The sequence below is a fragment of the Bombus affinis genome, chromosome 7 (genome assembly GCF_024516045.1).
Source record: "Bombus affinis isolate iyBomAffi1 chromosome 7, iyBomAffi1.2, whole genome shotgun sequence".
NCBI lineage: Eukaryota > Metazoa > Arthropoda > Insecta > Hymenoptera > Apidae > Bombus > Bombus affinis.
In genome coordinates this window covers 10,488,577-10,511,201 of record NC_066350.1, presented here as the reverse complement: position 1 = coordinate 10,511,201, position 22,625 = coordinate 10,488,577, and the positions used below count along the sequence as shown (strand labels likewise).

At 41.2% G+C, this 22,625-nt stretch overlaps 5 protein-coding genes across 9 annotated transcripts; 3 read left to right on the top strand and 2 right to left on the bottom strand.

Annotated features, from left to right (window-relative positions):
• The first annotated feature begins 1,852 nt into the window (after window positions 1-1,852).
• On the top strand, window positions 1,853-4,442 carry LOC126918991 (RIB43A-like with coiled-coils protein 2). Its single transcript, XM_050727660.1, has 7 exons — window positions 1,853-1,987; window positions 2,155-2,295; window positions 2,475-2,620; window positions 2,713-2,953; window positions 3,694-3,921; window positions 4,073-4,179; window positions 4,253-4,442. Exons 1-7 carry the CDS (start codon window positions 1,865-1,867, stop codon window positions 4,392-4,394), a joined length of 1,128 nt encoding a protein of 375 aa, XP_050583617.1. The 5' UTR covers window positions 1,853-1,864; the 3' UTR covers window positions 4,395-4,442.
• Window positions 4,443-4,840: 398 nt separating this feature from the next.
• On the top strand, window positions 4,841-7,368 carry LOC126918963 (sodium channel and clathrin linker 1-like). 2 transcript variants are annotated; one of them, XM_050727592.1, is made up of 7 exons: window positions 4,841-4,973; window positions 5,058-5,133; window positions 5,206-5,686; window positions 5,751-6,735; window positions 6,796-6,924; window positions 6,991-7,152; window positions 7,218-7,368. In XM_050727592.1, exons 1-7 carry the CDS (start codon window positions 4,936-4,938, stop codon window positions 7,243-7,245), a joined length of 1,899 nt encoding a protein of 632 aa, XP_050583549.1. In that variant the 5' UTR covers window positions 4,841-4,935; the 3' UTR covers window positions 7,246-7,368. The 2 variants fall into 2 exon arrangements, with proteins under 2 accessions (XP_050583549.1, XP_050583550.1); XM_050727593.1 differs by having other exon boundaries at window positions 4,855-4,973; window positions 5,061-5,133.
• On the bottom strand, window positions 7,285-8,329 carry LOC126919002 (vacuolar-sorting protein SNF8). Its single transcript, XM_050727677.1, has one exon. It carries the CDS (start codon window positions 8,159-8,161, stop codon window positions 7,406-7,408), a length of 756 nt encoding a protein of 251 aa, XP_050583634.1. The 5' UTR covers window positions 8,162-8,329; the 3' UTR covers window positions 7,285-7,405.
• A 194-nt stretch (window positions 8,330-8,523) lies between these two features.
• LOC126919016 (RING-box protein 1A) lies at window positions 8,524-9,853 on the top strand. Of its 2 annotated transcripts, XM_050727701.1 has the most exons (5): window positions 8,527-8,664; window positions 8,831-8,858; window positions 8,973-9,094; window positions 9,207-9,292; window positions 9,456-9,853. In XM_050727701.1, the coding sequence occupies exons 1-5, from the start codon at window positions 8,572-8,574 to the stop codon at window positions 9,466-9,468; spliced, it is 342 nt and encodes a 113-aa protein (XP_050583658.1). In that variant the 5' UTR covers window positions 8,527-8,571; the 3' UTR covers window positions 9,469-9,853. The 2 variants fall into 2 exon arrangements, with proteins under 2 accessions (XP_050583659.1, XP_050583658.1); XM_050727702.1 differs by lacking the exon at window positions 9,207-9,292 and having other exon boundaries at window positions 8,524-8,664.
• Window positions 9,854-13,899: 4,046 nt separating this feature from the next.
• Window positions 13,900-20,498, bottom strand: LOC126918962 (proton channel OtopLc-like). Of its 3 annotated transcripts, none has more exons than XM_050727589.1 (11): window positions 19,289-20,498; window positions 17,934-18,006; window positions 17,681-17,839; window positions 17,036-17,256; window positions 16,785-16,954; window positions 16,543-16,701; window positions 15,929-16,195; window positions 15,052-15,302; window positions 14,805-14,938; window positions 14,367-14,599; window positions 13,900-14,282 (listed from the first exon to the last, which is right to left on the bottom strand). In XM_050727589.1, the coding sequence occupies exons 2-11, from the start codon at window positions 17,963-17,965 to the stop codon at window positions 13,992-13,994; spliced, it is 1,917 nt and encodes a 638-aa protein (XP_050583546.1). In that variant the 5' UTR covers window positions 17,966-18,006; window positions 19,289-20,498; the 3' UTR covers window positions 13,900-13,991. The 3 variants fall into 3 exon arrangements, with proteins under 3 accessions (XP_050583546.1, XP_050583548.1, XP_050583547.1); XM_050727591.1 differs by lacking the exon at window positions 19,289-20,498 and adding an exon at window positions 18,447-19,057; XM_050727590.1 differs by lacking the exon at window positions 19,289-20,498 and adding an exon at window positions 18,122-18,300.
• Between the last annotated feature and the right edge of the window lie 2,127 nt (window positions 20,499-22,625).

Below are 22,625 nucleotides of genomic sequence, written 5' to 3'. Positions count from 1 at the left end.
TGCGAAAATATGACACAAATAGATGTCTCGTGCTTCAAAGGAGAGTTTTATTTCTGGCAAACCGCACTCTCTGAACTCGAATCGTTATACAGGAAACGTGCAACTCTTGTGCGTTAATCTATATTCGTTATTAAGAGTACTTAAGGAAAAGGAAAGTAAGAAGACTACTTTTTCTTCGGTTTATCGTAATTACGCAAACAGCTCCTAGTTGTATCGTTATGATCCTTTGCGCGTTAAAATTCGATCTCCCTCGTTTTAAACATAGAAAATTGAATTTCCTACAAAAACCATTGGCTTTGTATCGTTTACCTTGATCGTCTACTTCCACGTTATACATAGACAGTTATTCGTGTAACCTCTTTTCCATGATCTGCACTGGCAATCTCCAACCATATGGCCCGATACGTTAAATATAGGTCAACCGAAGGCACGTACGTTTTCCCATTAAGCGAACAATTAGAATCATTAGCAGCGAATACAATACCGCGATCGTGTTAATACATTGTAATAAGAGCGCAAAATTCGTGACAGCATCGATATTCGTTTGCATTGTTCGAAAACTGTTGCTCGTCGTTGAACGTCGTTCGATGACGCATAGAAGAATATCAATGGTTGAGGTAGTCGTACGAAACTCTCAACGCGAGTATCATCGAAACGTTTCCCATAATCATCGTGGTAACGATGTAATTAACAGGAAACAGACCTATCGTACGGTAATAAACGGATCGCTTTTTCCTCCGGTTACGTTCCTGTAATTAAGGATCAGTGAAATCTCGTCTGTTAGTCGTCTCGTTTCTTTTTTCACTTTCCGGCAGTATTAACAGCATAGCGGAATCTTTGGATAAAATAAGAGACACAAATTGCACCGTTCGTTCGAATCGATAAAAGAGGAAACGAGGCGAGTATTTCCTTAAAATCTATGCCAACGCGTACCAACAGCGTATAATATTCTTTTCATCGTGTCCAGCTGGAAGCCGTAAAGAGGCTTTGCCTTTCACGACGATTTATTCGAGCTTCTCGCGATTTGCGCAAAACGATTTGAGCCTAGAATATTTAATAAACGATGTCGCGTTCTCGTGGCTTCCACGTGTCTTCCACACCCGATTTAAAATCTATGCTTGCGTTTGATTCGTAATCCGTTCTCATTACCGAGTTCTCATTGTTGAAGAAAACGATGCGACAACGACGGCTCCGTGAGTCACGATGTCACGCGAAACACAATGTCCACACAAAGAAATCAAAGAAGGCGACTAAATTCGTTCTTTATTCCTGTCGTAAGCTATGCAATTGTAGGCGGTCGCCAACACGCTATGAACTATGTACATATGTATATACGATCGATACAGACGTTCACAGAAGCGTGATAATACAGAAACGTAAAGTCACGAATCATCCGTAATGACTTTCGCCGAGTCAACAGATACGTTATACGACACATGTTTACTCCTTCAACATCTGCTCTTCACGTGACTTTTTCATGCAAATATTCTTATTAGCACTCTATATATGTACGTCAAATAGATGCTACTATCGCCTGAATTCGAACATGATTAACGGCGTTAATATCACGCTTTATATAATATAATCGCGTGTTTACGATTAATTAAAAGCAGTCCAACATTATCGAGCGATTTGAGTAGGTAAAAGTAAAATTGGCCAAATTTCTTCTTAATCGATAAATAGGAATCTCTCGTCCTCTTCTTCGATTCCGCGAAGAATCGCGTTAGATTTTGACAAGGTAACGCCATGTTTATCGCTCAAACGCTCCATGGTAACGAATTCCACGTGATTCTTGCGGCTTTCGTGGCTAACTGACACTCGGGCTCTGGTTACGCTCGTCCTCGCGTAGATCGAATTTGGCACGATGCTGAAGTTTCAAACCGCGACCAAAGAAGACCTGAAACTGGCCGCATCCATTCAGCGCAGACGGCAGATAGATGCGGAAAGAAAGGAACGAATATTCAATCCACGATTCAGGAAAATCGGAGTAAGTCTGAAGGAGCAAAGTGTTTCCATCGAGCACGATAACCTGTTACAGATCGATCGTGCATGAACGACAAAAACGATAAGTGTATACGCACGCGAAAGAACGATATATCATGCTGCGCTTTCGAGAACGTCCGGCATAATAATTTTTATCCGTAACACCCGCAGATAGACAAGGAATTCTTGGACAAACAGGTCGCGGAAAAGAAGCAGCAACGCGAGCTGGAACAGGCCCGAGAATCTCAGCTCGACGAGAATTTGATTCGCAGTAGTAAGGTCGCTTTACTGCTGGAAAAAGAACAAGAAGAGGTAAACTGTCAATTATGGACGGTAAAAAGTAAACGGCCGGATGATTAATTGTCTTTTGCAGTGTCATCGTTAAAAATTCCGACTTTGTTCGCGTACTCGTTGCTGTTTGCGCGTTTTTTACCTTTTCAATACTTTGTTGGCGGAATCCACGTTACACCTTGTCATTGTTGATTTTCCAGGAAAGGCGAAATATAAATAAGGAGATCGAACACTTTAGACAGCAGTATCAGCGTGCTGAACAGCGTCGGGATTTCGATCTTTACGATCCGACTGCTCTTAAAAAAGGCGACGTCCACCTTTCTTTTGAAGCTGGTTTTGGGCAGAAGTAAATGTTGTCGTAGTAAATTTCATTCGCGTGAGAATCTCCTCGAGCTTGAGAAGGAAGGATATTAAATATTTGATCGTCGAATGCTGCAGATTCGCTGGCGAGGACGATAATGCAAAAGAACGGTCGAAAGCGCAGAAAGAAGAGATGAGGTGGTGGATCGAAAAGCAAAAGAACGAACGTATGCAGGCGGAGAGGGAACGCGAGGAAGCCGAGAAAGCGTACGAAGCAGCTGTCATCTCCAGGGACAAGCGTGCCATGGCGTTAGATCAGATGGAACGGGACTGTCGTCGAAGATTGAACGAAGCCACCGCGCAATTTAATCGAGCTCTGGTAAGGCTTTCTCCTATTTAGTCCTTCGACGAAACAATCGGGAACAAAGCGCCAGGAACTGCAAGAAAAAGATAAGAATCTTATTATCTGACGATTGTATTTTACAAGCCGGGGAACAGAGAGAATCGAATTTCCTTCTCGTACAGACGGAGATCCGTTTCCCTGTTGTTCCTCTTCTAGGTATTTGCGTACTAGTCGTTGTTCGTGGACGACGAGAAAGTGTAAATTCAGATGATTAAGTGCTTGATGGCACTTCGTCTCATTAATTGATTTAAAACTCTCCCTCTCTTGTTGTCTCTTCTCTCGTCGCGAACGAGCCAATGACGACGAACCGTGAAATGTCAGAGTTCAACGGTGGCAAAATCTCGTTGTACTTGATACGGCTGTTCTATTCTGTTCGCTGATGAATTCCCTCGGTGTCACTGCACCGACGTGACGGAGTTATTGTCGCTTCGTCGTTTAACACGTCCCGAGCACGGGCTACACAGTTAACATAAACCTTCGCCGAAGGTGAGCACCGTTTACAGCAACGACGAGGTTGCCACGGTCGATGAGCAAACTTGGTGACGTCATCGACGTACGAGTCTCTGTAACAACACGACGTACGATCCTTCGATCGCTTCCCCGACTCTTCCTACACGTTCTGATCCTTGACTTTTTTTCTCTTTAAATTGTCACGCTCCGTTGGATCGTACGTTTTAGTCGAATGACCGGCTTCGTTTTTCGTCCCCTTGCGACAGGCTGAGGAGCAGAAGTACCGCCGCCACTGCGAAGCCCTTCAAGAGGAGGAGGACAAGAAGGCGGATATCTACAATCACGTGACTGGGGACTTCCTTACGGAAGCCAAAGAGCAGGCGGAGAGCACTCATGGACCGCACAAACCGTTGGCCTCACGTTACAAGGGCATGACTGCGGACGAGCTTAGGGTTTTCAGAGAGGCGCAAACACAGCAGCTGAAAGAAATCGAGGTAAAAGCCGATGGAATGAACGGTTGTTTTGCGCGGTTTTAACGATGCGCCGCGGATGGTTGAAACAGTGCCAACCGTTGTCACGGCCATGCGAGGGCACGGCCAGGGGAACAAAAAATTTGGCTCGCTCAGGGTAAACCTCTTTTTCCAGAAAATGAGATTAGAGGAGAAGCAAAGGGACAAGGAATGGGATCGGTTAATGAACACCCAGGCAGAAATAGCGGATTCGTATCAACGTGAAATTGACCGGAGAAGAACGTAAGAGGTTTAGGTTAAACATTTGTTGAATTATAACAAAACAAAGAGAATTGAATAAATCGATACGTTGCAGAGAGATTAAGAAGAAGATAGCAGAGGAGAATTTGGAACTCGCGCAACAACACAAATCTCATCAGAATTATCTGAACCGTGTGCTCTACAAAAACAAACCGACTGCAGCCTTTTTTGAACAATTTAACAGAGACGCCCGTTAAAACGAAAGCTTATACAATGATACGAATAAATGACTTTTTTTATATGGATACGTATATCTTATACTTACTACTCATAACTTTTATATTTTTACCTTTTCACGCGCATTTTCTACGTGTAATCGAATACGATTATTCGAAATGTTGGCTTGTTGGTAAATGATAAATTTGCCGCTTCATGAATCATCTTCAGTCGGTATTATATCATCTGCTTGCACGTCATGTTTTGTATTTTGTAACAGAGAAAGTTTTACGGACAATCACATGAATTTAGAATTTTAATGTATCATTTTATTACAATGCTTTAAATATACTGCAGGATATTAACATTTTATGTACTATTATCGACCATCCTGTTGAATGCATGCATTTATGCGCTATCGGTAAAATGAAACATTGTTGATGTTTACGCGTGCGGCTTCGATGATGTTGCTTGAAATATCTCCCGAAACATTGCAAACGTAAATTAAACGTACAATATATCTTTCATCATGTTCCTTGGCGCAACATAATATTGCGAAACATAAATCATTCTAGCGATAAAATGCTCGATACAGAACACGATGATGCTCGGAAACAAAGGTTAGCTTTAAGGTTATATATCTTCCTGTATTCTTTGTTTTATTTGTGATAAATATATTTGGTAAGTTTTTTTTTTATCAATAGCAGCGAGCGGGATACTTTGCTCGAAGAACAATATGAAATTGTGGAGGACCTCAAACGAGATTTGCACTTATGCAAGGTATACCGTTTGTACGGATTAAAACATTCTATATATGCACCTAAAAATATTTGTTATATATCCACTTTCTAGACAGAACAATACAATATGCGAGTTGAATTAGAAATTCTGCGAAATGAGAATCAAAAGGTTACCGATATAAAAGAATCCCTGAATCGTATTCATTTAGAAGAATGTGATGACGAAGATGCACATAAAAAGGAAATAAAAAATTTACAAGAACGTATTAAGCTGTTAGAAACAGAAAAAGATTCAGCTTTGCAACTATGGCATATTTCCCTGGATACTGTAAGTGCCTTAGAAGATCAATTAAAAGGATTTCATGTATATGGGAAAGGGACAAAATTTTATCAAGAAGAAACAAATGCTATTAAGGAAAGTTACTCGGAAGCTATTAGAATGTTAGAGGAAAAACTTGCATTGGCCAAAGATAACTTTATCAAACATCAAACACTGTATGAAAGTAGTAAAGAAAAAATTAACAGTTTGACTAATGAAAAGGATAAACTTTTGGAAAAATATAAAGATCTTGAAATGAGCGCCCATGATAAAGGTCAGTAACATCTATTTATAATTTGCAATAACAAAGAGAGACATTATCTTTATTTTTTAAAAAGACAGGAATAACCAGCTGACGATAGAAACATTAAAACAGGAATTAGCTTATGCCAAAACAGAAACCAATAAAATGGTACAAGCAAAATTAGAATTAGAAAAACAGTTGAATGAAGTTAAAACATATGCTACAAACGTAATGGAAAGAGACAAGGAAACAAAAACTAAGATGGGAGAAGTTATTGAATTGATAGAATCTGCAGTTAGAGAAAAAGATTTGGTGCTTCGTCGTGAAACTCTTGTATTGGAAGAAAAAGCCAGATTAGAACAGAGACTAAATGTAATAGGTAATGAATATGATGTAAAAATACAAGAGTTGAATAAAAAAACAAGAGATGAGATTGAGTTAAATACAAAAAGGTATCTAACAGAGATCAATGAACTTAAGGCAGAACTAAAGGCAAAAATAACAGTAGCAGAAAAAGCTCAGAGAGAATTGAAATTTACTGAAGAAGAATCAAACAAAATACGTAGAGATTTAAACGTAAAAATATTAGAATATGAACAGAAAGCAAAACGTATGGAACTTCAGTTACAAGTATATGATGAAGCAATAGCTAAAAATAAATATGATATGGAAATTAAGCAATTAAGAGAAAAGATTATTATTCTTGAGAGTAAGCTGGGTACTTCAAATGATAAATTACAGAAGTTAGAGGAACAGCAAACTAGTAACATACAAGATCAGGTGAATAAAGCTGATCATGAAAATAAAGATATAATGAAACAATATTCGGATTTAGAGAATCAATTAGCTAAAACATTAGGTGATAAAGAAAATCTTGTAATACAATTAAAGTCATTGAAACATGACTTTGAGTATGAAATACAGAAAAGAGATAATGAAAGGCATTCTCTTGAAAATAAAATTCAAGAACTTGAAGTTAATCTTCATAAAGCAACTTGTATAAAGGAAAACAAATTTAGAGATGACATTACTGATGGAATAAATCCATATGTCAAAAATAAGCCTAGTTTTGATATTACGTAAGTAAATACAAATATTTATTAAGTCAAGCGATGTTATAAAAAATATTTCTATTACAGAGTTGAAAACAAATGTCATTGTTGTCAGTCTGCATTATCAGATTATATGAATAAATTGCAAGAGAAATTTGATAGGAAAACAAAGGAGTTAATCAATCATGTTCAAGTTCACCAAAAATTAAGTAAAAAGTACATAAACTTTTTCCAGATATAAATGAGAAATTATCCGTATCTTTATGTTATTTTACATTTTAGATGGAGGGATGAAGCAAAATCTTTGACAGTTAAATTTCAAGGGAAATCTAAAGAACTCAGGGGAAGGATAAATTTCTTACAGAAGGAAAATAATGAATTAAATAGAGAATTATTAACTTGCAAACAACAATTGGCACAACATGCAATTGAGGATATACAGAAGTCTGTATTTACTGTATTCATGTAATATAAGATATTTTAGACTAACTATGGATATTTTGTTTTAGATTTAATGAACCAAATGAAATTAGATGATAATATTTTTCTGCACCTACAAGAACTTTATAATGGATGTTTCATCATGTACATATTACAGGAATATGTAAATTTATTCACATTAAAAATACATTTTATACTACAGATATCCTTCTTTTTAAACACTGTCTATCTATATATAGTAAAGTCAATATTGTGCTTACTCTTTGGATACAATGCAGGCTGTAAATAAACTAGGAAACCAATATAATGTTTCATTTTCACCTTGTTCATCTAACCATGCCAGTCCTTCTTTTACCATGTGGTCCAAGGCTTTTTGTGTTCTATCTGGTTCCCATTTTAACTCCTTGCACAACATATTTCTTGAAATATATGCATTTCCAGATAAACTAGCTTGCTGTAACACAGCAGTATGGTCCATACTCAATTCACCAGGGATAGATTGTACTAAATGCTTGCCACGTCCAATTGGAACAATAGAAAATCCATTTCCAAAAATTCGTAATTTTTTGGCTGCAGCTAATAAGTCCTCATTTGTGATCTCTTGGTGTTCTTTCCTACGACCTCTAGCTTGTATCAATCTTGTCCTAAGTTCGTCCAATGATATCAATCCACCATTTTTATAATTTGTAGCCATGCAAACTTCAACAATTTGAACAGCAAGTTCATAATAAAAATCTCCTATGCCAAGAACTGACCAAAATCCTTTACCTGAGGCCAAAGGATCTACACCTATTGATGCACACATTTCAGTAAATTGCCGCCGAAAGCGTGCATTCTTCTTAATTTCATTTTTATACTTTGAGGCGAATTCTTCTAAATTCACGCGAAATGTTTCCATATGCTTTGTCATTTGCTCAAACTGATTTTCTTGAATCTCAGTTCCCTTATCTCTATATTTTTCTCGCTCCAGCTTTTGTTTTTGAATAGCACCAACTCCTGCCTTTCGCCTCATCGTGCAATATATTTTATGCTGTGTTACGAATTACAAAAGTACAGATTAGAAATTACACCGAAACAAAATTAAAATGGTCTTATCTAGTTATTAAATGGTCGAACTGTCATGTTCCTTCATGCATTAGGTCCTCTTCAAAAACATAACCTAATGTCGATACAATGACATGGTACTATATGTCGTTTCTACAATAGACACTTTGATTCCTAAACATTGTTTTCAATACAAAATGAAGGTATCGATGTTTATATAATAAGACAATTTATGACGCGCACAAAATGTATAATAATTGAAAAAACTTGTAACTTGTAAATACATTCGTACAGCCTTCGTATCGCCTGTACATTGTACTTTGAATTTCTTACACAAGGTGTCAGGTATCAGTTGGCTTCAGATATCAAAATTTAAATATGGCGTCGGCAATGGAAATTGATGATGAAGAAAGTGATTTACCAACTTCGAGTAGTAGTAAAGGAGAGAAAAAACGTTTCGAAGTAAAAAAGGTGAGACGAAGAAATTAGGAAAATATTTCATAAATCTCCTATAAATTTAAAAAGTTTTAAGAAATTAATCCACAAATCCTAACCTCATTTTTGCGTTGTCATTTTTATTATATTCGCATAGTTTGTTTGTAATATTTAATTGAAAATACGAAATTTTATATTACAGTGGAATGCTGTGGCTCTTTGGGCATGGGGTACGTATTCGAAAATTACATTATATATATAATTTATTGTAAAAAATAATATGTTTAATTTAATACCTATGGCGCAAGATTATTCCAATAATTATAAAATTTATTATTTTACAGATATCGTAGTAGATAATTGCGCGATCTGCCGTAATCATATAATGGATTTATGCATTGAATGTCAAGCAAATCAAGCGTCAGCTACTAGCGAAGAATGTACCGTAGCTTGGGGTGTATGCAATGTATGCATTCTATCGTTATAGCATTTTGTTACAATACACATTTAGTATCAACAGCAGAAGTAAAATATTTTAACTTTTTTATTTTAATTTTTTACACTTTTTTTTCGCATAGCATGCATTCCATTTCCATTGCATCTCACGTTGGTTGAAGACTCGACAAGTTTGTCCACTTGATAATCGAGAGTGGGAGTTCCAAAAGTGAGTACAATTTACAACAAACAACAATACACAACAGGCTTCTTAAAGCTTTTGAAAATTGTGTGTTTGTAGAAGAAGCACAAAAGATTTTCATATATTTTGTATAACTTTTCTGTTTTATATATATACTAACTCCTACATGCAACTGTTATATTTATTTTAGATACGGTCATTAGCTGAGTGTGTTCAACTACCACGAACATCTGAACCCTCCAGAATGCCAAAGCCGATGCAAGTTTAACTACATATGTGAATAAAAGACATTTAAATAATCTATCGTAACAGCATCATAAAAAAAAAAAAAAAATCGGCGGCATATCTACAAGCGCCATCGCAGTGCTTTTGACAAAGAAAATAAATTACAAATTTGCTTGAAACACAACGTGATTAAAACATTATTGCACCAGCAGTATCAACTTGATAATGATCTATCTATTGAGTTAAAACAGCGAATACTAAAACTATGAGCTACTAAAAGTTTCTTATCTTATCGGTTATGCATTATATGACAATGTACTTCTTAGTTCTAAGAACATAAATAAAGGAAATTAAACTAAATAATTATTTAGTCCATATATTCTTTCACATCGTTTCATTAAAAAACACGTAACTATCGATACCTTTACACACAACAATAATATTACATTTTTTTTCACAGCATCATTTGGAGTTGAAGAGCCGAATACAAAAATATAGAAGTATCTTACGCCGGTGCATTTTTCCCTAGGATTATTTTTTTACCGAATTTTCCAATGATCCGCTTATCTGATTGTAAGAAATACCATCTAGCAAAAGTTTTGTCCTTGCCCTTCTCAAGAACGGTGAATTCACGTAATCCACTCTTTCGATCAGCAATTTTTTTACTTTAAATAGATATTGGTTTCACCGACACACACAAGACCTATAAGAAAGATGTTTCAATATCTTTAGGTAAAATATCCTTTACATTGACCGTGTCGCAAAAATTGTGTACACGCGTATTAAATATAGATAAATTTATATATAAAAGTATACGTATCAAGTATTGGTTTCTTAAGATCTACTTCTTTGGAAAGATTGATGGATATTTTTCTCTCGAGATGTTAAATAAACTCAATCTCATCGAAATGGCAGGTATCATAATAATAGCTTTTACGTGATTCTGACAACCTACATGATTCTCCTGCCTTTATGCTCTTATCATTAATCCGCGCTATTATAGCACCTGGATTTTTAATGAGACATAACAGCTGCCTATCCCCGTGACCCGTAACGTCACGTCGAGGCCAATCGACCGCTTTGAGATCATCTCGAATCCTTTTCCCAGTTCTAGTGTATTCAAGAGGTATGGGGCAATACTTATCAAGCGGCATACCGTGGAGGAGCCTCCGACGAGCTGGCTTCTAATCCGGGCATACAGTGAAAATTACATCCATGGAGACCAAGCGACATTCAGCAGAGCTGCGAGGGAGCATTAGTAAGTCTTTCCGGCTCCGACTTTACCTCGTCTCACCTTCCTTCTTTTTTTCCTTTTTTTCTTACGCTAATGTCTTTTTTATTTTTACTAAGCTTACCACTCCTACCCTCCTATGCAGTCACTGCTATAATAGAAAACACGGTATCATCGTAGAAATGGGATTTGTTTAAGTTCCAATTTGCCCGACGCACGGCCATGTATTTCAATAAATCGCAATAAACGGTCGTCCAATAATGATAATATCGCTGTCAAATTACAACGTCTGCTTTCAGTCGCACGTTTCGGTCAGAAACTAGAGTTTCGCGACATCGATAAATATTTATAATTTAAATATTTGAAAGAGAGCGAAACGTGGAAAGGGACGGAGCGAGATGGATGAGGAACGAGAGAGCTGGAAAGAGCGGGAAAGCAATATAATTCAGCAAGTGGATTTCAATGATTTCCAGAGAGCAAGTTTCGCACGAAACGCGGGTAACTATGGCTGCTTGAAATATTTACTTGGTCGCGTGAGATACAATATAAATACGATTTGCATTCTCACCCTCGAGATAGAGAGCGATAGATAGCTCGGTTAGGGAAACGGCCATAGGCTGATCGAAGAGGTTCGAGAAAGCGTTCAGGAGGAGGCAAAATTGGTAGCGGAGGATGGGAGTACGAGTCGCGAAGGTCTCATTTCCGCCGGAAACAGAGGTTCCCTCGTCCTTGCTGCGAGTTACCCTCCCTTCTTCTCTCTTGTCTCGTGCAGATGGAGGCAGAGTCCAATCGAATTAAATACATTCCCGAGGATCGTCCAATCGACGACCTCCGCCAGTGGTATTTGTCGGGTTGTTCTGCCCAATACCACTGTCATATCTTTTCGTCAAAGTCTACCCCTCCCTCTCCACCTTCACGCTCTTTCTCCTTATTTCAGTTACATCGACAGCGACCGAATAATTTACTTGTTTTTCCTCGTTCTTTTTATCAACGCGTCGTAGCGGGCAGCTACGACCATATCGAAAATTCATTAAAGCCTCGTGTAATTGGGTCGAGAAAGAGAATCGCCGCTGACCCTTCGCATGGCTCCTTTATGCTCCGCTCTCGCCGAGATAATTTTATTTCGAACGTTTAATGATTTCACGTGTCGATACGTTTTCGGTCTTCCGCTGATGGCCGTGGGCGACAACAAGAGGCTATTCCTTTTGGCGAGCGATTATTTTATTGCAGTATTTACCGGAGAAAAAGACAAAGAGGAAAAGGTATAAGCGTATTTCAATTCGCCATAAAATCGAAGCATTTCCGCTAGTTGTACGTTATATTATTCAAAAAAGTTCCCCTGCTGGGAGACCATCCATTATCTGCTGCTCCGATAAATCCGCCAAGACGTTCTCTCTTCTTGTGTTTGGAGGATATATCAAGGTTTCCTCGTCCCGTCGTTGTCGCATCGTCTTTTCTTCCTTTTCCATGCTTGGTTCCTTTCTGCCAACGTGGACTTTCGAATCGACGGGAGTTACAGGACAGGAGCCGATAAATTGCAAGATTTTCCCGTGACCGATACAAGGAGCATCGTGCCTCGTCCAAGAATTATCGCGCAAACGGTCAAACTCGAGCGAAAACTTTCGTATTCATCGAATGTTAAATGCAAATTCACACAGTCCTTGATTATTTCGCTTTCAAGGTGTCCCCGCTATAAATAATCTCGTCGTTAATAATAATCGATATTCTCGTTGCGTGGCCGATTCAGTCCGATAATAACTATTATCGTTAATAGATGACTCGTTATACGACAATTACGGTCACCGCTTATGGTGCAACTTTAAATTCTACTGCCAATTAAATTAGGTAAATGGATTACGACCTATGGCGCTAGATTGTCCTACCAATTTCATTCATTCTGCTTCTTCTGTTCTGTCGATCTTTTCGGACAAATTCCTAAAAACTCGTGCGCGAGTACTTTTTACGTAGTTCACGATATCCAACGAAAGCCGGGCAAATCTAAGATTTCACGTTTCCTTGGAAGCCGAACGTTTTCCATGCGCGCGTTGCAGATTGTATCCGATGCTGGTGGTGGTAGGTCGCGCAGCTCGGCGGTCGTAGAGACGGTAAATCCTGGTTAAATCCGTAAAAAAAACAAAAGCTACGACGAGCGTTAGAGGATTGTGACGGCTGTTACTAACACCCTCTGTTCTTTCTGCTCTCGCCGAAGATTCATACATGTTTTTGTGCAACATTTTTCCCAACAATTATTGCTTTCAGCTTTCCAACTAATAGTTACGCTTTCTTCCGATGAAAGAAACCCCTCACCCCCGTAAGTAATTAAGCGTGTTTCGGCCCTTTACTTGAAAAATTTATTTATACGAGAGCGAACGCAATCAGGTCTTCGAAATCTTGACGCGGAAGGCAGACGAGCAGTAAGTGGAGCATTAAGTTGGAAATTTCGGAACACAAGGTACACGGACGGGACGCGTACACGGTATTCTTGGTGGACGAGTCCGAGAGCACTCGATAGGCTAAGTAAATCAGAAGCCTTTGGTCAAGAGTACAGCCTCCGCTACGTTTAGGGTAGGAGTTAAAGAGGGCAGAGCAGAGGGGCCGGCAGGGTGATGAAGGAAGAGGGTGCAATAGTGGTGGCAGGAGCAACAAAGGGTTGGCTAAGAGCTCTTCACCGTCCACTCGCTCGCTTTCTCCAACCACCGAAGCATCACCTACTTCTCGCTGCAGCGAGGCTTGCTTGCCTCGTGATGTGATTGCTACCGAAATGTGTTTACCGTAAACCGTATCAAACTGTCGACCGTCCACCATCATCGTTACCGTCTATCTTTTCTCTGTGGTACACCGATAAAAGTACGCACCTCTATCGATTTGCGTCGAGCATGGCACGTCGCGTCCTCGTCCTCGTCCTCGCCAACATCGTCGCAGCCAACGAAGAAGGCTTTGAAACGGCCCTTTTACCCTTTGTCTTTGGCGCCAGCTTAGAAGTTCCCGTGCAAGGTAGTAAACGTTGCGGACAAGTTTGCCTTTTGTGTCTTGTAACGTTGTTATTTGCGAAGGATCGCCAGTCCTCTTTTCTTCATTTTTTTTTTTCTGTTCTCTCAGTCTCTCTGCCTCTCTTTCTCTTTCTCTTTTGTGTTTGCCAAGTTAAATGGTAATTAAGGAACGTCGAAGGATAACGCAATTTCTTTGTGTGTTTTACTTATACTCTTTATGAAAAGTAACAATTTTATCAAAATAACCGTACTATAAAGTTATCGTTTTGAATCAGATAACTTAGTAAGGAGATTGAACGACGCTGTTGGACCTACATTTGTAACACGTCTTCCATATTTCGAACAGGCATATCGCCGAATGAAACCGATAGAATATAGCCAATGGCATAGACACGTGCGTTATGATGGTCCATGCCCATACACCGAAGAATCGTAAATGATCAGGACGGACGCCAGCCCGAGATTTCTCCAGTGTGTTCACTGTCCATAAGGCGATATTGACGACTATCAGAAAGGTGATCAGTTCCTTGCCAGGCTTGTCGTTTCTGGAGCAACGTCTTCCCCATGCATTCTACAAATTTTTGAATAGTCGAAAGACAGTTGTTCTACCTGTCGATAGCGCGAGATTTTATTCTTCGTGCTATTAATTTCTTACTTTAATAAGCAGTGTCTGACTCGTGCTCTGTAGCAGGGCTAATAAATCTGTGATAAGCGATAGTATCCAGGTCGGACCCATTGTCAATATATCACCAACAACTCCGAACAGACAATGCAGATAGACCCCAGCTTGAGCTGCCGCCAACAGGGTGGTATCCAAGTCCGATGGCTTGATAATCTTTTGTTGCAACGCTTGCAATTTCAATGTTCCAGCGACCGAAGCGATCATACCTACGATAATTGATCGTTTCTTTGATTTATAAGAATAAAGCACAAAAATATTGGGATTTTATCGACGCGACTTTAACGCATGATGTTCGCTGAAATTTAATATCGAAAATATCTTGGTGACAAGGCGGATCATTGATCTCCGTTAACTGTAAATTTCAAAATAGCGATATACGATACGATAATTCTATAAAATATCGCCACTTACCTAACATAAGTATAGTCGCGTCCAACGAGGTAACCTGAACGATCGCGATCTTCATCTTGGCCTCCTTCAGCACGAAGAACATGATCAAGCTCAATATCGTCGCGGCAACGACTAGAATTCCGCCAAAGAGACCTCTGAAAAACGTCGAGAAGGAAACGTCGGAACGAAACAATCTTGAAATCTCAACGATATCGCATTAACAAATTAACGGGGAATTCTATCGGACTAATTAAATTTCCAGGCTGACTTGTGAGAGCTGCTGCAATCTATGCTAAGGTGATACGACGATCTCGTCGGGATCTCGCTTTTAGCATCGATCTTCTCGTCCACCCTCTTCCACATCTCGAACAGTATCACCGCGCAAATTAAACTGAATTCAATTGTGCACGGGAAAAGGAACGGGCTGGCGTCTCTCAGAAGCGACTTGAGGATACCGTCATCGTCGTCGTGCGTGTAGCCCAGCTGATCGATCTCGTGTTGCGTTTCCTCGACCAACGCCTTGGCAAACAAACGGAATGCCTGAGGACTCGTGAAAAATTCACCTTGACGCACGCGTATCGACGTGACGGAAACACAACGGTGAAAACATCGGCTGCGTGACAGAAGCGCGTTGCTCGCTCTCGCGCTTTTTCATAACACAAAGATCAAAAGCCACGCGTTGTAACCGTTCCCGGTCGTTGATACGCGAGTACTTCCATTTCCACGTGAAAATGAGACCTAGTGTTGGTTAAAACCGGTAGCGCGCGTTTCTATGAATACAGAAATAAACAGCGAATTCGGCTTTGATAAATGGTAAATACGTTTAATCGACACTAACCGCTCGTTCATACTAATGGTCATCGAAATGCTGGCTGACGTTCAAAGCGATATCATTTCTGTTGCTGGTATGTTCTTTCCTCTTTATTCGAGTTCGTTATCATTGAAACGTTTTCGAATGTTGTCGGACATGACGCGATGATCACTGGCAAATTAACTCGAATCGCTCGACTATGTAGTTGATGCAACGATGTTTCGCTTTTGAATCGCGTTTCGAATAAGCACGATGAGTGTAATGTATCAGGTTGTTCAAACATCTTGCGTCTCGTGATGACAAATGTTTCTATTTTATTCATCGGTTCACGTACCTGCAGCCATTCGCAGAGATTAGTCGCGATCATGTGCATCAAGCCTAACTTGGCGAGGGCGGCGTGCTTGGCCAAGTTGAGACTTTTACTGTTGAGAAATATAAAGTGCATCTGAGCCGTAACTAGCAGCAGCCTGGCACCCGGTGTAATCGCCCTGAACGGACCGGAAGCTATTTCCGCCCCAATTTGCAATCCCGTAAATACCAACGAGCCAGCGCCAAATCCCACTGCGCCGAGTCTCAGACAAAAGCTGCCGTACTGTTGCGTCTAAGGGAAGAAGGATTTTTTTTTTTTTACATCTGTATATTGTACGTGTGTTACGTAGTTGAATGCGACTCGTTAATCAGAATGTACCGGACTGTTCGCAAATTCACACGCTCGATGAGAAATGTTTTCGTACAAATTATTCAATGGCCGAGTCGGTGTAACGAATGATTGGCCTGTCAGTTAGTGAACAGTTGCACAGGCCGAGACACCTGAAAGGGATTGTCTCTGATCGTTTCTGACACTTTGACAAAGACAAACATTCGCGGGTGCAAAAGGTAACGGCAACGTTGGACGTGATTCCAAGTTCATTTCGGAGGCGATTAAATATTTTCGAAGCGCAAATTTACCTGACACGCGTTCACGCGATCGCCCTTCTCGTCGAATTTTAACGTCTCTTCCTTCTCGTTTTTCCGCACCATATTCTTCTCGGCTTTGTCCCTCAATACCATTACGTACATAGAGATCACGAACGTGACGCTGACTACGTATAAATACAAATAGAAACCCTAAACAGATTCGTTATAGCGTATTTCTCGAGATGATATCCTTTCTAATGACATTAAAGAATATTTATAAGAAAACTTAGCACCTGATTCAACGAAGCTGGAACTCTTTCCGTCACATTAGCAGTGATAGGTACAGCAAGTCCAACTACGATCAATAAATTCGCGTAGAGAGTACTCATAATGGACACCATTTCCGCATGACACTTTCTTTTCTCTGTCAATTTTGGTCGTTGCTCGATCATCTGTTGCTTGACTATCGAACGAAATTTTCAATATCGTTGAACATCCCTTAATTGCTTTGAGTGTGCACTTTCGTAAATAAAAACGCGCTCACCCTTCGCTGGTTCCAAAGCGTTTACAGACACGTAAGCCGTGTTGACAGGTGACAATGGTAGGAAATTGGGTCGTTGCCTTTCGTGATCGTTCCTCTCCGGATGATTTCGATTGTTTAACAACGGTATTTTACATCCTGTCGTGTGTCCCGTTACAAATTCCTGATCCTGTGGGATGCAGGAGGGTAGCGACATGTTACTGCCTAACCCTGAAATCAATGCCCTATCGGAAGGGAATCAGTTGGCGTTTCGCGTTTGACGTTCATTGGATTCGAGACAGAGATCGTATCGTGACGATTAAAACATATAGAACGCGATTTCAGTGAGCATATGTGAAGAGCCTGGCAGGTATTTAACCGTAGTGAACCGGTCGATTTCGCGTCAATACACTCAGCGAAATAAATTCAAACGAATCAGTGGACCGTCACGTTGAAAATGTTTCATTGGAAAACTGAATTCAATGATCGTAAAATTATACGCTTTCCGCGCTCTTGTATATCGCGTTGATCGTGCAAGGCCCTATAGTATTTTGGCTCCGATACGTTATTAATGTCGTCGATGATATAATATATCAATGGCGTGTATGTACGTATGTATGATGGAATAATATCTGGAAAGAAAATTAGAAAACGAGAAATTGGTATTACCCGAGAAGACCTCGTCGATGGTTTATAACGGCAGTCAAGGACATGTTTTGTCCCCGTGGATGCGACATTCTTCCTCGAGGCGAAAACAGGTACTCTTTTCCATCAGCCTCTGACGATAGGGTTATCGCTGTCGGCGCATCGCGAGTTTTCAACTCGCAACTTTTTTCACAAGGCATAGTTATTTGAAAATGTAGTTTCGATCAGGATGCTATATCGTTTTATAGCGCGATGTACATTGTTATCAGTTACTCACGTCGTCGTTATATTGGATTGACTATTATTCATAGTCTATCGTCGTTGTCCTCGATATGGATGAATAACACGAGCTGAAAGAAACGGTAGCTTTGAAACGTTAAAGAAAGCCAACTAATCTCTCGTGGTTCATTTTTTTCTTTCTTTTATTATTTGGCTATTATAGAATTCACGTAACACACGACGTACAGTTAAAAAAGTTCTTTCCCCCTTTCTTTACGCAAACGTTGCGTAACAATCGTTTCGGTTTATTCACCGGCAATGCGTCAAACTTTCTAGCTCCTTCCAGGGTTGGATAAGCTCGCGACGCCGTATTTGCTCGGCTATTCTCGCGAAGGAAACTTGGAAATTTATTCCCAAGGAAATTCGCCCGCGTTTTGAATTTTTAGTAGGCTGGCCAACTTTCTTTCTTCGTCGGTCGCCTCGTCGCGTTTAAACGGCCGCGACAAAAGCGATTCTTCGTTTCGATCGTGACGGAGCAGTACCGTCACACCTGAAAAATTGTTCCAATTACCGGAACGCATCGTCCTTCTCCTCGTTACTGTCTCCTTCTCTAAATCCCACCGACTCGTCCAACGAGACCGATTCCGTTGCCGACTAATTTTTCGGAGAAGAACTCCAGCCGACGAACTTGTTCGTTGTTTTCGCTCGTTTAGAACGCGAAACTCCGGCGACGAGTCGACGACGACGAGGCGAACTCGCGAAAGTTGCACTTTATTGAAGGCGATTTCCGACTTTGTGCCCGCCGTACAACACTGACACTGCCGCTGTCGTGTAACCAGACCAACTTTGCCAACTTTCGTTTGAATCGCGTTAAACGAATCCTGGTGAACTGTGTGACGCTATCGGCGCGTCACTCGTTTGAAACGCTTCGCGAGAAACCGAGGCTAGGCGTGGTAATGCCATTGGTGTTACGCATACTGGCAACTATTCTTGTGACGCGCGCCGTGAATCGCACAAAAGCCACTTCGAGCACGCCTTTGCGGAAGGTAAGCGCTTTCATGCGTCCGTCGACGATGCCTCGTTACGTTCTCGTCACGAAATTTCTAACGGCGAGTGTCTTTTGTAGACTGTCGACTAGTTTCGCGGCCGTAATTAACTTTCCGCAATATATACATATACATATATATATATATATATATATATATATATATATATATAATAACATATATATAACGTTTAATACAACGAACGAAAGGTCACTCGAATTTATCGTATTTATTGTATTTATTTGCGCGCCATGAAAATCCTGGCCGTTTAATACGCGATGTCTCTGTTTTTCGAACGGAATTCGTTACGTTAACAGGGAACGGACGGTGGAAATGCAACGCATAATACAATAGCACGGGTTATTACCTCTAACGTTGACAAATCAACTGACACCGTTGCGAAGCGTTACAAACTGTCGCTTTGATTGGCGAATCGAGGCGAACGATGCACGAATGAAACGGAACAGTAAATCTCGCAGAACGATGTAATGACTTGGAAAAGAATAATTGGCTATTTGTTCACGGTTACGAATCGCACGAATCGTCCAACGATCGTTCGACACCGATCAACCCCGAAACACGTCGACGCGAACAGTGACGAATTGGACCGCGACTCGCGTGATTCTGACCCGAGAACCGCGTCCGCGTCCGGTTCGACGTAGAACTCGCGACAAACAATCGGTGTCGCCGCGAAATTAGCGAGAGATCGCGAGAAACGTCGGAACCTGGCATTCTGAATATCAGAGAAAAAACACCGGACGATATAGTTCGACGATCGAACGTGCGTCAAGATCGTTGATTGATCAACGACGCCCGGTTTAACGGCAACACGTTGGCCGATCGATATTGTAAATGAATGTAACTCGTAGCCGTCGATTGTTTATTTATGCGGAATATTTCGAAGCGGTGATAACGCGGCCGTTCGAGCTGGTATTTGCATTTGTATTGCTTGATTACCTGAGAATTCAATTTCTGCGACGCAGTTTTAGGAATAATCGAAGCAAGAAATCGCGCTCGTTCGACGAGCCGCTCGGACCGTGTAAATTTTCATACATCGGTGACCGTTCACCGGATCCACTCTGGGAAGAACGATCGCGAGATTATCGCGAGTGCGCATCGAATCGAGGATCGCTGCTGTATCTGTATCGAAACGAGTGTATCGATGGAATTTGCGTTAATAGGAAAACATGTAATCCGTATGGAGGCGGACGTCGGCCCGCCGATACGTTCTCATAAGTGGGACCCAGCCGAATTCTGCATAATTTTACGAGACTTCTGCTCGCGATCCGGCAGAGTTTATAGGGCGATCTTCTCGAGCATAATCCGCACAAACGAGCCGGTTAAGTGGAGTATAAACTGTTAATGAAGCCAGTATCATCATCCACGCGGAACGCCACGATGTGTTTGCCGAAACAGTTCGAAAATTTAGACCGTGCCTGCTAAAAGACACTAATTGTAGGCGCAGCCGATAATAGTTAGTATCTGTGGCCTAATCACCGCTTCGATGTGAACGACGATCGATTCGACAAATCCCGATTTACATCGACTCGCCGTTGTCCTTGTCACTTTTGCCCTATGCTGGCCGCGGTTAATCGGCTAATAATTTTTTCGCCCGACAATCGGACATGGGAACAGATTTTACGATTATTCACGACCTCGGGCAAAAAGGTAAACGTGCTAGCTATTTCCTGGTTTCCGTCGCTTTGCGTGATGAAATTGCACGGAAAAAGAACCGAGAAGAAAAGGGGCAAGAGAATGGATCAAAGAGACCGCAAAGCAGTGCACACGCCAATTCGGCTCCCAATAGAGTACAGATTGACGAGAATAATTTCGCTGGATTCGTCAGTTTGACGGCGGTGTGGCGATGAATAGTAATGCGTGGATTAGATGCGCTTCCAGTTTAATAATCAAATTTTATCAGTACTCTGGGGAACGAGAATTCGGAAACCTGCCTTCGTTCGAATTAGAAAAAGCACGAATCGGAATTAGACACGCTCGATGTTAGGAAAACCACGAAAATCAAGGAAACCAATGAACGATGAATTCGTTGTAACTTTTTGTCACGTAATTTTACATAGAACATCGCCTGCTTGACGATAGCACAATTGTGTACAGATTATTTTGTCAAATATAAATACCTACGTATAGCAAGTACATGGATGTGTACAAGCTAGCAACATTCGATAAACAAATACAATAACGATAAAAGCATCGAATATGCGACTATTGATAGAACAAAACGGAATTTCTACATGGCAGTCTATCGAATGTAAACACCTCTACATAGAGAAGGAACGAATAACATTCGACAAAGGATTATAACAGCAACAATAGAATGGAGGATCAGGATAGTGCACAGGTGAGGCTCCATTCTCAGCAAGATCGGTAATGACGCGAACAGCCCTAGTAGGACGACGAGCAATCAATCGAAATAGTGCTTGTTGCTGTCTATCCAACCTGCGACCTCTCCGTTCCTCAATTCTCTCCTGTCTGTCCCTGGCTTCTCTTTCTCTCTTTCCCACCCTTTCCTTTTCCTCTACTTCTCTCTTTCTCTCCAGGAGAGAGAGCTCTCTCTCCGTCCCGTTTCTTTCTCTCTCTCTCTCTCTCTCTCTCTCTGTCTCTTTCAGTCTGTCAACGTTGTTCAGGTCCCTAGCTCGCTCTTGAACCGGGCCATTCAGCGAGGCCGCCCTTTCGCCAGATTCCTCTTCCCGGGGGCGGAACCAGGGAGAACCGGAAGTGCCCGGATATGAGTTTCCGGCGCGGACAATTTGCAGCGCAAAATTGAATGATCGACTCCGATAATCGTCGTTGCTCGTGCCTACCTATGTAGCTCTGCCACGCTCCAAATTCCAAAGCGGCGGCGTTGTCGCCAGCAGTCGACGATCGGCTGCCTACCGCCATTACGTCGATTCGTTATCGTCATTACCGGGGTTCCGAACGAGGCTCGTCGAAGCTTGGAGACGGTTCAACCCTAGCCAGCCTGATCCGCCATTTTTCGGCTAGTCACTTGCCAACGTTTTCACACTCGAAACTACACCGTATTTTTCTCCTCCGCTTCATTTTCTTTGTTTAATTAACTCTGCAAATTGTACGCGCATTCGCGTATTTTCGCTAAATATGTGAGCAACCAGCGTGTTCCTGGAAGTTCCTAATTCTCGAAACGAATAGTTTTCAGTTGAGGATGAAGCCTCTTTCCGAAAACCGCTAAGTGAAACACGAAACGGTCGAGACTAACGATAATAACCTGTTACTTTGTGCAACCGCGTGCACGGTCGAACACACGCGACCAGAATGGCAAAGAGAAAGAGCACGGTCACAGGTGAACTCCATTTGCCGCACCGACGGAAACGCTGATACGGCATAAACTGTTTCGACGGCTACGAAATAAAGGTGTCCCTGCCGCTGCTGGTTTGGTGGGAAGGGAAATAGGCGCGAGATTGATTCGAATTGCCAAAACGGTCCGGTGACTGCGACAAGGCGGTAGCCATTTTTGAACAGCGAACCTTCGCTATAAGCTCGACCGCAAATGGCTATTTACCTCTTCTGGCCCGCTCGTTGACGTTCGTGTCCCTGTTCCACTCATCGGCCATCCAGTTACTCGTTCCAACCCCGCTTTCGTCCGCCCCGCGTCCCATCCTTGCTCTGTCGCCCTGTTTTCAACCCTCCAACCCCCCCGTAGCCTCGGTCTCACCCCTATCTCTTGG

Excerpts from the sequence above, each read along its gene's own strand:
- LOC126919016 (XM_050727701.1), top strand. The coding sequence starts at position 8,572 with ATGGCGTCGGCAATGGAAATTGATGATGAAGAAAGTGATTTACCAACT. Across the intron at positions 8,665-8,830 it reads AACGTTTCGAAGTAAAAAAG|TGGAATGCTGTGGCTCTTTG; the intron begins GTGAGACGAAGA and ends TTTATATTACAG. Across the intron at positions 9,095-9,206 it reads TAGCTTGGGGTGTATGCAAT|CATGCATTCCATTTCCATTG; the intron begins GTATGCATTCTA and ends TTTTTCGCATAG.
- LOC126919002 (XM_050727677.1), bottom strand. The coding sequence starts at position 8,161 with ATGAGGCGAAAGGCAGGAGTTGGTGCTATTCAAAAACAAAAGCTGGAG.
- LOC126918991 (XM_050727660.1), top strand. The coding sequence starts at position 1,865 with ATGCTGAAGTTTCAAACCGCGACCAAAGAAGACCTGAAACTGGCCGCA. Across the intron at positions 1,988-2,154 it reads CACGATTCAGGAAAATCGGA|ATAGACAAGGAATTCTTGGA; the intron begins GTAAGTCTGAAG and ends TAACACCCGCAG. Across the intron at positions 4,180-4,252 it reads GAAATTGACCGGAGAAGAAC|AGAGATTAAGAAGAAGATAG; the intron begins GTAAGAGGTTTA and ends GATACGTTGCAG.
- LOC126918963 (XM_050727592.1), top strand. The coding sequence starts at position 4,936 with ATGCTCGATACAGAACACGATGATGCTCGGAAACAAAG. Across the intron at positions 6,736-6,795 it reads AAGCCTAGTTTTGATATTAC|AGTTGAAAACAAATGTCATT; the intron begins GTAAGTAAATAC and ends TTTCTATTACAG. Across the intron at positions 7,153-7,217 it reads GCAATTGAGGATATACAGAA|ATTTAATGAACCAAATGAAA; the intron begins GTCTGTATTTAC and ends ATTTTGTTTTAG.
- LOC126918962 (XM_050727589.1), bottom strand. The coding sequence starts at position 17,965 with ATGAATAATAGTCAATCCAATATAACGACGAC. Across the intron at positions 16,702-16,784 it reads TTCCAGCTTCGTTGAATCAG|GGTTTCTATTTGTATTTATA; the intron begins GTGCTAAGTTTT and ends GAATCTGTTTAG. Across the intron at positions 14,283-14,366 it reads GTCAGACACTGCTTATTAAA|AATGCATGGGGAAGACGTTG; the intron begins GTAAGAAATTAA and ends AAAAATTTGTAG.